Source organism: Octopus bimaculoides, chromosome 23 (genome assembly GCF_001194135.2).
Source record: "Octopus bimaculoides isolate UCB-OBI-ISO-001 chromosome 23, ASM119413v2, whole genome shotgun sequence".
NCBI lineage: Eukaryota > Metazoa > Mollusca > Cephalopoda > Octopoda > Octopodidae > Octopus > Octopus bimaculoides.
The window spans coordinates 17,509,639-17,520,332 of record NC_069003.1 but is presented as its reverse complement, the minus strand read 5'-3'; the positions used below and the strand labels follow the sequence as shown (position 1 = coordinate 17,520,332).

General features: G+C 39.1%; 1 protein-coding gene across 4 annotated transcripts in view; it reads left to right on the top strand.

Annotated features, from left to right (window-relative positions):
• Nucleotides 1-10,694, top strand: part of LOC106870770 (inactive phospholipase C-like protein 2) — a 196,819-nt gene that overhangs the window by 173,865 nt on the left and 12,260 nt on the right. For all 4 annotated transcript variants that reach the window (XM_052976011.1, XM_052976010.1, XM_052976012.1 and 1 more), the window contains 4 exons: nucleotides 2,690-2,872; nucleotides 3,907-3,984; nucleotides 4,470-4,523; nucleotides 8,597-8,689. In XM_052976011.1, coding sequence (XP_052831971.1) covers nucleotides 2,690-2,872; nucleotides 3,907-3,984; nucleotides 4,470-4,523; nucleotides 8,597-8,689 — 408 coding nt within the window. The remainder of the gene's footprint in view (nucleotides 1-2,689; nucleotides 2,873-3,906; nucleotides 3,985-4,469; nucleotides 4,524-8,596; nucleotides 8,690-10,694) is intronic.

Sequence of the window (10,694 nt, the reverse complement as noted above, 5' to 3'; positions counted from 1 at the left end):
TATATAGCAATAAGAAAATGGAGGGGAATAGGTGGTATTCATCAACTTGCAGGCATTGTAAATTGACACAATACAATGTCTGCAAGTTGATGAATACCACCTATTTCCCACCATTTTCTTATTGCTATATAAATTATTGGTAAAATATCTTCTTACCCACACCCATTTATTGCACTTGGTAATACGAAGGAAAAACACTAGTGTAATAATAATTGGGTATTCTTCCAGCAGTATATTGGATAGATATTACCCCTTAGTGGGTTGGATTCACACACACGCACGCACACACACACACACACACACACTGGATTTTCTTGTCACAAGTGACAAATTAGGGTTCAGTAGTAGAAAGCAGTAAATGTGATTTATGGACACTCATGTGTCTCTTGAGGCCTGCAAATCTCTTGGCAAATGGATCAAGTTAAGGACTCTGTTTGCTCGAGTGCTTGTGGACAATTTACATGTTTTCTTGTGTGGACAGCAAGGCCTACTTTGCTCCAGGCCGCAAAACCACGGTAGATATGGTTTGCATTTATAGGAGTGGCATTTTGCCAGTGTGCCTTCATGCTTGCATGAAGTTGGTCCTGTAGTGGCGCGAAATTATAGCCGCCATTGAGGAAGTACTATTCTGCGCATGCACAAGGGACTTCACCACCGGAAGCCCCTCGATTGCGCATGCATAGTAAAACTAGTACTTAAAGAGTGGGTTTCACTTTCTTAGACAGTTGAGCGAGAGACCTTCGACGTGACAACCCTCGCTCCTCAACGAAGCACTCTTCACCACGATGCCTTCGATGGTGATAGCTACTTGCTTCTCTGGCAGGCATCAAGGAAGCTCTTAACCTTCCAATACCAATTACAAATTAATCAGCGGCTGCTAAGCTGAGTGACACAGGATTTATATCACCAAGCATCATCAAAAAATAAAACTTATTTTTATTATGTTGTTAAATTGTTCTACTGTTCCTTAATTTATAATGCTGTTGAAAGGTGATAGAGAGAGACTAATGTCTCTATTACAACTATCAAACTTTTACAGTCCTTATGTTGGAGTCGACTTCACTCAAATCTTTGAACTGAGGAGAAGCAGGACTGGTGTCAGGGTTTGTGTTGTGATGCCTTGTTTTCCTTGGCAGAAAAGGGAATGTTCTATCACTTCAGATTGTCTTTTAGTTTGTCTTTGAAGCATAAGAGTGGCCTTCCAGTTGATCTTTCTGTTGGAAATTGACCAAAGAGGAACTGCTTCAGGATTCCGATATCACTCATGCATGAGAGATGACCTGTCCATCTAAGCTGTATTTTGATAAGGATAGCTTCAATACCTGATATGTTGCATTTACATATGTGTGTGTGTTTAATAAAACAGGAAGTTGGAAAAATTTTGTGGCATTAATACCAAAACATTTTTCCAACTTCCTGTTTCGTTATATAGTAACTCTGCAAACAATATTTCCAGAATTTCTAACTCTAATGCGTACCTCATATAACTACAACAACTACATACTGGATTGTAATACCAGAATAAGCAGATGTGCTTCAAGGGGACACAATTTAGATTTTACCCTACCTACATAGTTATATGTGTGTGAATCTCTGTCGTTCTTTGATCCATTGAATTACCTGCTCCTGAATTTATTGCCAATGCAACAAACACAATGTTTTCCATGATTTGTTTTTCAATCAATTCAAGCAATGTTTTAATTAGAAATGCCGACCAATTAATATTGTTTATAATGCGTAATATATTGTTTAGCATAAATGTACCTTGAGTCAATGTGGGTTGGTAGATGAGTAGGAGTATTGTGTTGGGTTGAACATTCATTGTAATTTTTACTAATTCCTTGGTGAATGCATAGTCCAAATGTAAACTCTACATAAGTGAAGGTGCATGACCTAGTGGTTAGATTGTTGAACTCACAATCTTATGATCATGGTTTTGGTTCCTGGACCAAACGATACATTGTATTCTTGAGAAAAGCACTTCATTTCACTTTGCTCCAGTCCCACTCAGCTGTAAATGAGTTCCAGTAATAGCTGAGAAGTTAACCCTGCAATGGACTAGCATCTCATTCAGTGAGTGGGACAAGTGTTATAATCTTATATGCTATGGAAACTAGATTAATCTTTGGCTTTATGAAGTCTTTGGCTCATGAGAGATCCTAAACCCTACACATCTCACAGCTGAGGAAATAGTCTTGAAGGAATTCTTTGCTGTAGATAAAGTTTAAATTTGTACACCTATACTAGGTGCAAGCATGTGTATGTTACCATGTGATTTCAGGTTCAGTCCTAAAGCATGGTACCTTAGGCGAGTGTTACCGTTTTGTGAATTTGGTATGCATAATCTGTGTGTGTTTGTGTCTGTCCCCCACCACATTGTTTGACAACCAATGTTGGTTTGTTTATGCCCCTGTAACAAAGCAATTTGGCAAAAGAGACCATTAGTTAAAGTACCAGAGTGAAAACAAGTACTGGAGTTGATCTCTCCAACCAGAACCCTTTAAAGGTAGTGCCCCAGTATGATTGCAACAAGTAAAAGAAACTAGAAAATAGACATACTGCTTCTTTGAATTGAAAACAAGATGGAGGATTAGTTTATGTTACACAAGATATTGGCTTGAAAAATTCAAATGTTTTTTTTTTCGTTTTTCTGTGAAGATTAAACTCACTTTCTAATCAATTATTTCAGAGTGCTGTGGGTCCCTTGAAAGAAGGACTTGAGCTAAGAGATAGTGTCCACAATGCCCTGATGTCTTTCAAAGACATCTGTGGTTTACAACCAATTGCTAACATTAAGCAAGGTGTTCGCCTTCTGGCATCGCGTGTCATCAACACCAGTGGGGACCAGTTTAGTATGTTTCTTAAAGGAATGGTAAGTATTCTTTGGATAGCCTGTTCTTTGTTGGTTTTTTTTTTTTTGTTTTTTTTTAAGTAATCAATGACAGCAGTGGATGGGACAGGAGTTGATTTAGGGTCCTACATGTATGGCTATGTGTTGAAGCAGTTTTATTTCACAACCACATTGTTCCAGTTGGCTCTCATTGCACAGGACCTGGAGCAGATTGAAAGAATTGTTAGTGGATAGGACAAAATAACTTAAGGTATTAGGATGAGGAAAACATTTGTGTGCCATGTTATGCATTATTTTAACATAGCATTATTTTTAAAACAATGCTATGTTTAAAATAATGCTTGACACAGTACACAAACTTTTTCCTCAACCTAGTATTTGTTCTGGTTCTTTGTGTTCTGAGTTCAAATCCTGCCGAGGTCAACTTCACCTTTCATCCTTTAACAATCAATAAAATGAAATGCCAATCATTCAAGACAATGGATTTGTGAGATGTAAAAGCATTGGATGAGGTGCCTCATGGTATTTGTTCAGGGTTTTTGCAGTCTGAGTTCTTGGGTGATAGATTTAACCCTTTAACTTTTAAACCAGTCATATCAGGCCCAAATATTCAATCTGTTTTATGTTAAAACTAGCCAGAGCCAGCCTCTCACACTAACCCTACAATGTCAGTCTAAATATAGACAATCACATCCTCAATATCTCAAAGCTATGGGATTATGCATGATTAATTCAAACCCATGTGGATAAATAAACATTGCTTTTGACCGAGTAATCTGAATGCTAAAAGGTTGGACTGTCACCAGGTCCGTGGGTACCTTTATGCAGAGTCGACTCTGTCACAAGCATTCAGGACTGGTCTCTCCTTTGAGGACAGCATCATCAGTCACTACTCGAACATTCTATGGGGGTGTCATCTATTCTCTTATCCTTTGTGTTTTGTAGTAATTTTAATTTCCTCACTCAGTATTCTTACCTGGAGTATACTAGTGTCTAAATGTTCCTTTGTACCACCCCTATTAGTTGTTGTAATTTTTGTCTCCATTTTGTTTCAGTACCCCCATCTGGAGTACCGAGGGTCACAGTTTATGTTGCCAGATTTAGTGAAAAAAGCTATGATCTCTTTTAATGAAGTGAGTAACTGTTTACATTTTTTAAGTTTTCCTTTCCTCCCACCAGCATCATCATCAATATTACTCCTACCACCACCATTATCATCATTATTGCTATCATTTCTAGCATCATCCTCATCAATATCAACACCATTATAATTTATCACAATCAGTATCATCATCATCATCATAAGTATCATCATTGTCACCATTGTAATTGTCATCATCGTCGTAATCATGATTGTCATTATTGCCGTTCTCATCCCAAGTATTTTTGTCGTTGCTGTCTTCAGTTGTTAAAACTGACCAAAGACTGAATTGATTTGAGAGGCAGAAAACAGAAGAAACTGACGATACAATGATGATAATCAAGGTGGTGGCGGTGGCGTTGGCAGCGGCGGTGGTGGTGGTTATGATAATGACAATGATGAGAGTGAGGATGTCTTTCATTGGTGTAACTTATAATTCTTGCACTGCACTGTTGTATGTCTTTTTCTGTGTTCCAGTTGGTGGCTAACTGTAAGACCTTGATCGAAAATGCTGATGGAATTATCTTAAAGGTAAATATAAAAGAAACAATTATCATCTTATGTCTTGGTCCCTAGTGATAGTTTAGGAATGGCAACTCAACATACAATGTTTGAAAGTGTATGTTGAGTCACCTATAAACACCTAGACAAATTGATAGATCAACAGCACACTGGGATGGCTTCTAGAACATTAATGCAGCTGTATGTATAACTAGCCACAAACAAGTAAAACAAAAGACACCAACACCTGGACATTTCAGCAACACCTCAAGACACCACTACCACTGCATCTCAAACTGTCAAGAGTGATCTGAGGGTGCCAGCTACAAAGAGTTACTAAATTTCTTTCAAATGACATCTTATTGTTTTCAACCATTTTACTGCTGAAATCAGATATATCCACTCCAAATTTCACTACTCTTCATTGTATATATATATATGAAGCGCTAGAGATTTTAAAAGCTGATCATAGCTCATTTATGCTTTTACTGCAGAAATTAGATATATCCACTCAAAATTTCACTAACCTTCACTGCAGAAAGCAGTTTTCTATACCAGTCTATCTTTTGTTGAGCAATGTTATGTTTGAAGCTATTTTTTGTTGAGATATCTCAATTGAGACAATGTGACTTGCAGAAAATTTTTTTGGTAAATATTTAACACCCATTGCTGGAATAACAATGAAATTTAGTTTTGAAGTTTAAGGGTTAAAAAAGAAAAAGAGAAAACATAATTAGATAATTTAGTTTAGAATGCCCTTGATTCTATTATAGGGCTGTTCAATCAGGGCTAACCAGAGGCTAAACAACAACAGCCTAAACACAACAACACACGTGAACTCTACTGCTACTACACAGTAGAACTCTGCTACTAACTTATTTATTCATCTACTCCCATTTACATACAGTTGAACTATGAAAACCTGACCCACCAACACTATCACTGCTTTAACTATGAACACAAGTTACATGCTAACACAAGTTTCACAGTTCAGCATAGTTATCTCCCTTTCCTACTCTCAGTTCCGACCCCCACCATTATACTGCTACATCATCATGTAATGACTGTGTGGGTTTAGTTGACAGATATGAAATATATTTTGTAACTACAGAATAACATTGAAACTAAATACTGCTTTTTTTTTTTTAAATAAAAGTTGTCAAAGACAAAATTTATTGTTAGCAAGAAAGCAGATAAGACTCTCCTTCTGTCAGGGAAATGGCTCTGCTCAGTATGTAGAAAAGGAGTTGGAAGTAATTCCATTCACTGCACCCAGTGTCAACTATTGACACATAAGAGGTGTAATGGAATCACAGGTAGATTAACTGATAAAGTTGTCTTCATATGTGGCAGATGTGCAGGAACAATAAGCACTAAGGTCACACAGGAATTAGACTCTCTAAAAAGGCCCAGGAGTCTCTCTTGAGATTGTGGATAGTGTCTGTTATCTAAGTTACCAAATTAGCAATGGTAGAGGATGTTCTGAAAGTATTGCTTCTAGAATAAGAATAGGATAGAGGAAGTTCAGAGAACTTTTATCTCTGTTGACAACAAAAGGACCCTCCCACAGTGAAAGGTAGATTGTATGATGCTTGTGTACAAACAGCTGTACCCCACAGTAATGAGACCTGGGTTCTGAATCTAAAAGACATGCATAGACTTGACAGGAATGAAGATAATATGCTCTGTTGGATGTGCAACATCAGTGTGCACATACAACAAAGTGCAAATGTTCTGAGAGAAAAGTTGGGCATAAGAGGAATTAGATGCAGCATGCAAGAAAGATTATGTTGGTTCGGACATATGATGCATATGAATGTAGACAGCTATATAAAGAAGTCCAATCACTGAGAATGGATGGCACCTGTGAAAGAGGGAGACTCAGGAAGGTGTGGAATGAAGTGGTTAGGACCGATTTCTGGATGTTGGACCTCACGGAGATGACAATGGACTAAGATATCTAGCAATATGAAGTTCTTGAGAAGACAGCCCACTTCAGCACTGTAACAACAATAAAACTTTTTCCACACCCTACCCCAACAAACCAAACTACATCTCTTCTTTTTCTTACATTTCCTGTTTTAATGTACTATCATCATTTAACATCTGCTCTCCATGCTGGAATGGGTTAGATGGTCTGACTGGAGCTGGAGAGCTGCAACAGGTTTCAGTCTGATTTGGCATGGTTTCTACAGTTGGATGCCTTTCCTAATGCCAACCACTCCTGGAGTGGCAATGTTTATCTCTTTCTCCCCGTCCTGTTCTCACTGCCCTGCTCACTGTATCCAGTACTATCCTGTTCTCCCTCACCCTCAACTATCCTTGCATTCATGTGAAGTATCTACTCCCTACTCATGCACCCTAGCAATACCCAATCATTTATATTCTGATCCTTGTTCTTTGTGAGCATGCCCTGGTATTTCACCACCATCTCTCTCTCTCTCTCTCTCTCTCTCTCTCTCTCTCTCTCTCTCTCTCTCTCTCTCTCTCTCTCTCTCTCTCTCACCATATATCTCTTCTACAGCAAGACACTTGTTTCTGTCTCACTACAACCTTTCATCAACTGGCACAAGATCACCTCCCCCAATGCCCCCCTTCCTTCTGAAAGGATCTGTCTTGCAAGTTACTTGGTGACCCTGCCAGTGATAGTGCCATGTAAAAAGCATCCAGTCCACACTGTAAAGTGGTTTGTGTTTGGAAGGGCATCCATTTGTAAAAAAGACCGAAACTGACCTCCCCTGTGCTGGTGCCACATAAAAAATAACTCAGTCCACTCTGCAGAGTGGTTGGTGTTAGGGAGGGCATCCAGCCATAGAAAGCCATGCCAAAACAGATACAGTAACCTGGTGTAGTATTCTGTCAAACTGTCCCAGCTGAGTTACAGAACACATAAATTGTATCTTTGAATATGTAACTCTTTTTTGTTACCGTATTTTTATAGAAGCACACTACTTTTGTTTCAGTTCATTTTGAAAATAATAAAGAGTTTAGTAACATAACTTTGTCCTTAATATTAAGCTGGTGTTAGGCAATGAGTTGGCACAATTGTTAGCACACCAGGCAAAATGCTTAGCAGCATTTTGTACATCTTTACATTCTGAGTTCAGATTTTACTGAAGTCAGCTTGGTGTTTCATCCTTTTGGAGCCAATAAAATAAGTACAAGTCAAATACTGGGATCAATGTAATCAACTAGCCCCACTCTCTCAAAATTGCTGGCTTTGTGCCAAAATTTGATACCATTATTAAGCTGTTGTTAGGATCATAAATTAACATGAAATTTTAATGGAAGCTTTTAATTTTGGTGAGTTCAAAACAGGAAGTTTGTACCATAGAACCAGAGAGAAGTCCCATGTGGGTCGGTATTAAATGGACTAACCATTAACCAACGAGTTAGTTTTCTTCCTTTAACATATGTCTGCCTGTCTGTTTCTCTCTCTCTCTCTCTCTCTCTCTCTCTCTCTCTCTCACTCACATGTATATTCTGGCTTATGTAGATACAATGTCTACTTGCATGACTGGCTGTCTTCCCATTATGTCAGATAACTTAGCTTATGTCTACATTTCATTTGGTAACTGGCCCTATATCATTATTTATACTACCATACATTTGTGGTTTAGGGAAGGCCTAAGTCTCACCCCTACCGCCCTCATTCCCTCTTTCTTCTACTGGTCTTGTATCTTTCAAGTATTTATATAGAGTAACTGCACATTTATGATCCATATTTCGTCTCAGTCTGAGATGTCCTATTTTGATTGCATTTTTGGATTGCAATTATAGTGTGGCATCATTAATTAATTACTAAATACTGAAACATACATACATAAATGTAATAAAGAAATGCCAAATTCCCACCCATATATATATATATCTGTGTCTGTCACTTTATTTTGATATCATGTGATAGTTGTAAAATGAGTGTCTGGCCATGGGAGATATTACCTTGCTTAAAGAGAAGTGACAGTTGGCAACAGGAATGGCATCTGGCTATAGAAAATTCTGACTCAACAAATCTCGTCCAACGCGTGCAAGCATGAAAAAGTAGACCTTAAAATGATGATGATATATATACACACATTTGTCTTTCTCTCGTTGTTTTACAGTTGAACAATTGCCAGTCAATGGGTCTGCAGTGGCATGATGAGTTGGAGAGTTTATGTTCACAGTCTGGACTAAAAGGAAAGAAAATCACCAAGGTATGTCTTTCGTTTTCTATTAAGACTGTTTATAACACACACACACACACACACACACACACACACACACACACACACACACACACACACACACACACACACCAGTCTTTGGTTCAATAGATGTATTGTGTCCATTCTCTTTGCTCTTTCTACCACTACTACAATGGCCTCTGCTTCATAAAGCTGGTTGGCCTCATGTTACCTCCACTCAGGCACTCCCAACACACACATTTTTCCTCCATTCATTATCTCTGTTGTTCGCCTCCTTCAGGCTCAGCTACAACAATAACCACATCACCCAGTCCTTCCTTACCTCAGGATTTTCTTTGTTAGAACCAATTGATATCTTCAAGAGGAATGTAAACAGTCTTGGTGGGTTTATGAGGGCCAAGAGCACATGGTCCTTTTTAATTTTGATTTACTGTCGGGTGATTTTTGGCCAACCCTCTGTGTGTGTGTGTCTGTGTATATATATATATATATGTATGTATATGTATATGTATGTATGTGTATATATATGTATGTGTATGTATAAATTCCTTCATTGACCAATGTACAGAGAAGAGCAGGAGATGCAGCAGATGAGCTGCAGGTAAAGGAGTCAGTGATGTGATAGGGGTGGTGGTGAGTGCAAATGATGATAGTGGTGTTGGAGAGGTAGTGGCAGGTGCAACAGCATGGGCGAGAGCAGAGGAAGGAGCCAGGTTGGATACCAGGAGTAGAGAAGAAACTACTGACCAGTAGCTCACGCAGATTATGAGTGTATTTGAAGGAGGGAAGAGGTGGAGGGCTCAGACTGGAGTTGATGGAAGGCTCAGAAAATGGTACATTTGAGGGGTGATAGATGAGGAGAAAAGGAGAGAGAGCAGAGGCACAGTCAACAGATCATGCTCAGGGAAGGACAATTTAGATTGAGAATGGATGTCAAAATCATTCACTGCAGAACCAGTGTAGACAGAGGAACTGGGAGTAGGGGATGGAGAGGTTGGTGTGGGTATGGTGGGAGGAAGATAAGTTGAGATAGTAGTGTAAGTCTGTGTTTGTAGCAGATGGAAATGGTAAGAGCAGAGTGGTGTTTACTAATGGAAATATTAAAAAATTCAACAGAGGAGATGAAGACAGTGCAGCAGAATTGAATTGTAGGATGGAAGGATTGGATGAAGGAGAGGAAGGAATCAAGATGTTCCTAGGAGAGTGAGATTGCACCAATTCAGTCATCGATATAATAACCATATAGCTCAGGAATAGGACCAGTGAACTGTGTGAATATTTGGGTATCAACATAGCCAACGAACAAGTTCACATAGTTGGGGCTCATTCCCATGGCCACTCCAAAGATATGATGGCAAAAACTTTGAGCAAGCGAGAATCAGTTGAGGGAGAGGATGAGTTCATCTAAACAAAGAAGTGTGGAGGTGTTGTGCTGAGGGTCTGGATGAAGGTCTTAGAAAGTGTTTCAGAGCAAGAAGACCTTCATTATCATTATGTATATCAATTTGATATCAAGAGGAGCCAGTAGGGAAGGAGAAAGAGTTAAATAAATTGAGAACATGGTTGGTGTCATGAAAGTATGTGGAGAGGGAAGCTACTAGGGGATGGGGGTGGGTGGCAAGGACACAGTCAAGGTACTTGGAGATAAGTTCAGTAGGGCAGGTGCAGGTGGAAACAATGTGTGTATAGGGCTCAGTGGTTAGAGCATTATGCTTATGATCATGAAGTTGTAAGTTTGATTCCCAGACAGGGTTATGTGTTGTGTTCTTGAGCAAGACACTTTATTTCATATTGCTCAAGTTCACTCATCTGTGGAAATGAGTTGCAACAGCACTGGTGCCAAGCTGTATCAGCCTTTGCCTTTCCCTTGGATAACATCAGTGGCATGAAGAGGGGAGGGTGGTATGCATGGGCGACTGCTGGTCTTCCACAAACAACTTTGCCTGGACTTGTGCCTAGGAGAGGAATTTTCTAGGTGCAATTCCATGGTCATTCATGACTGAAGGGGATCTTT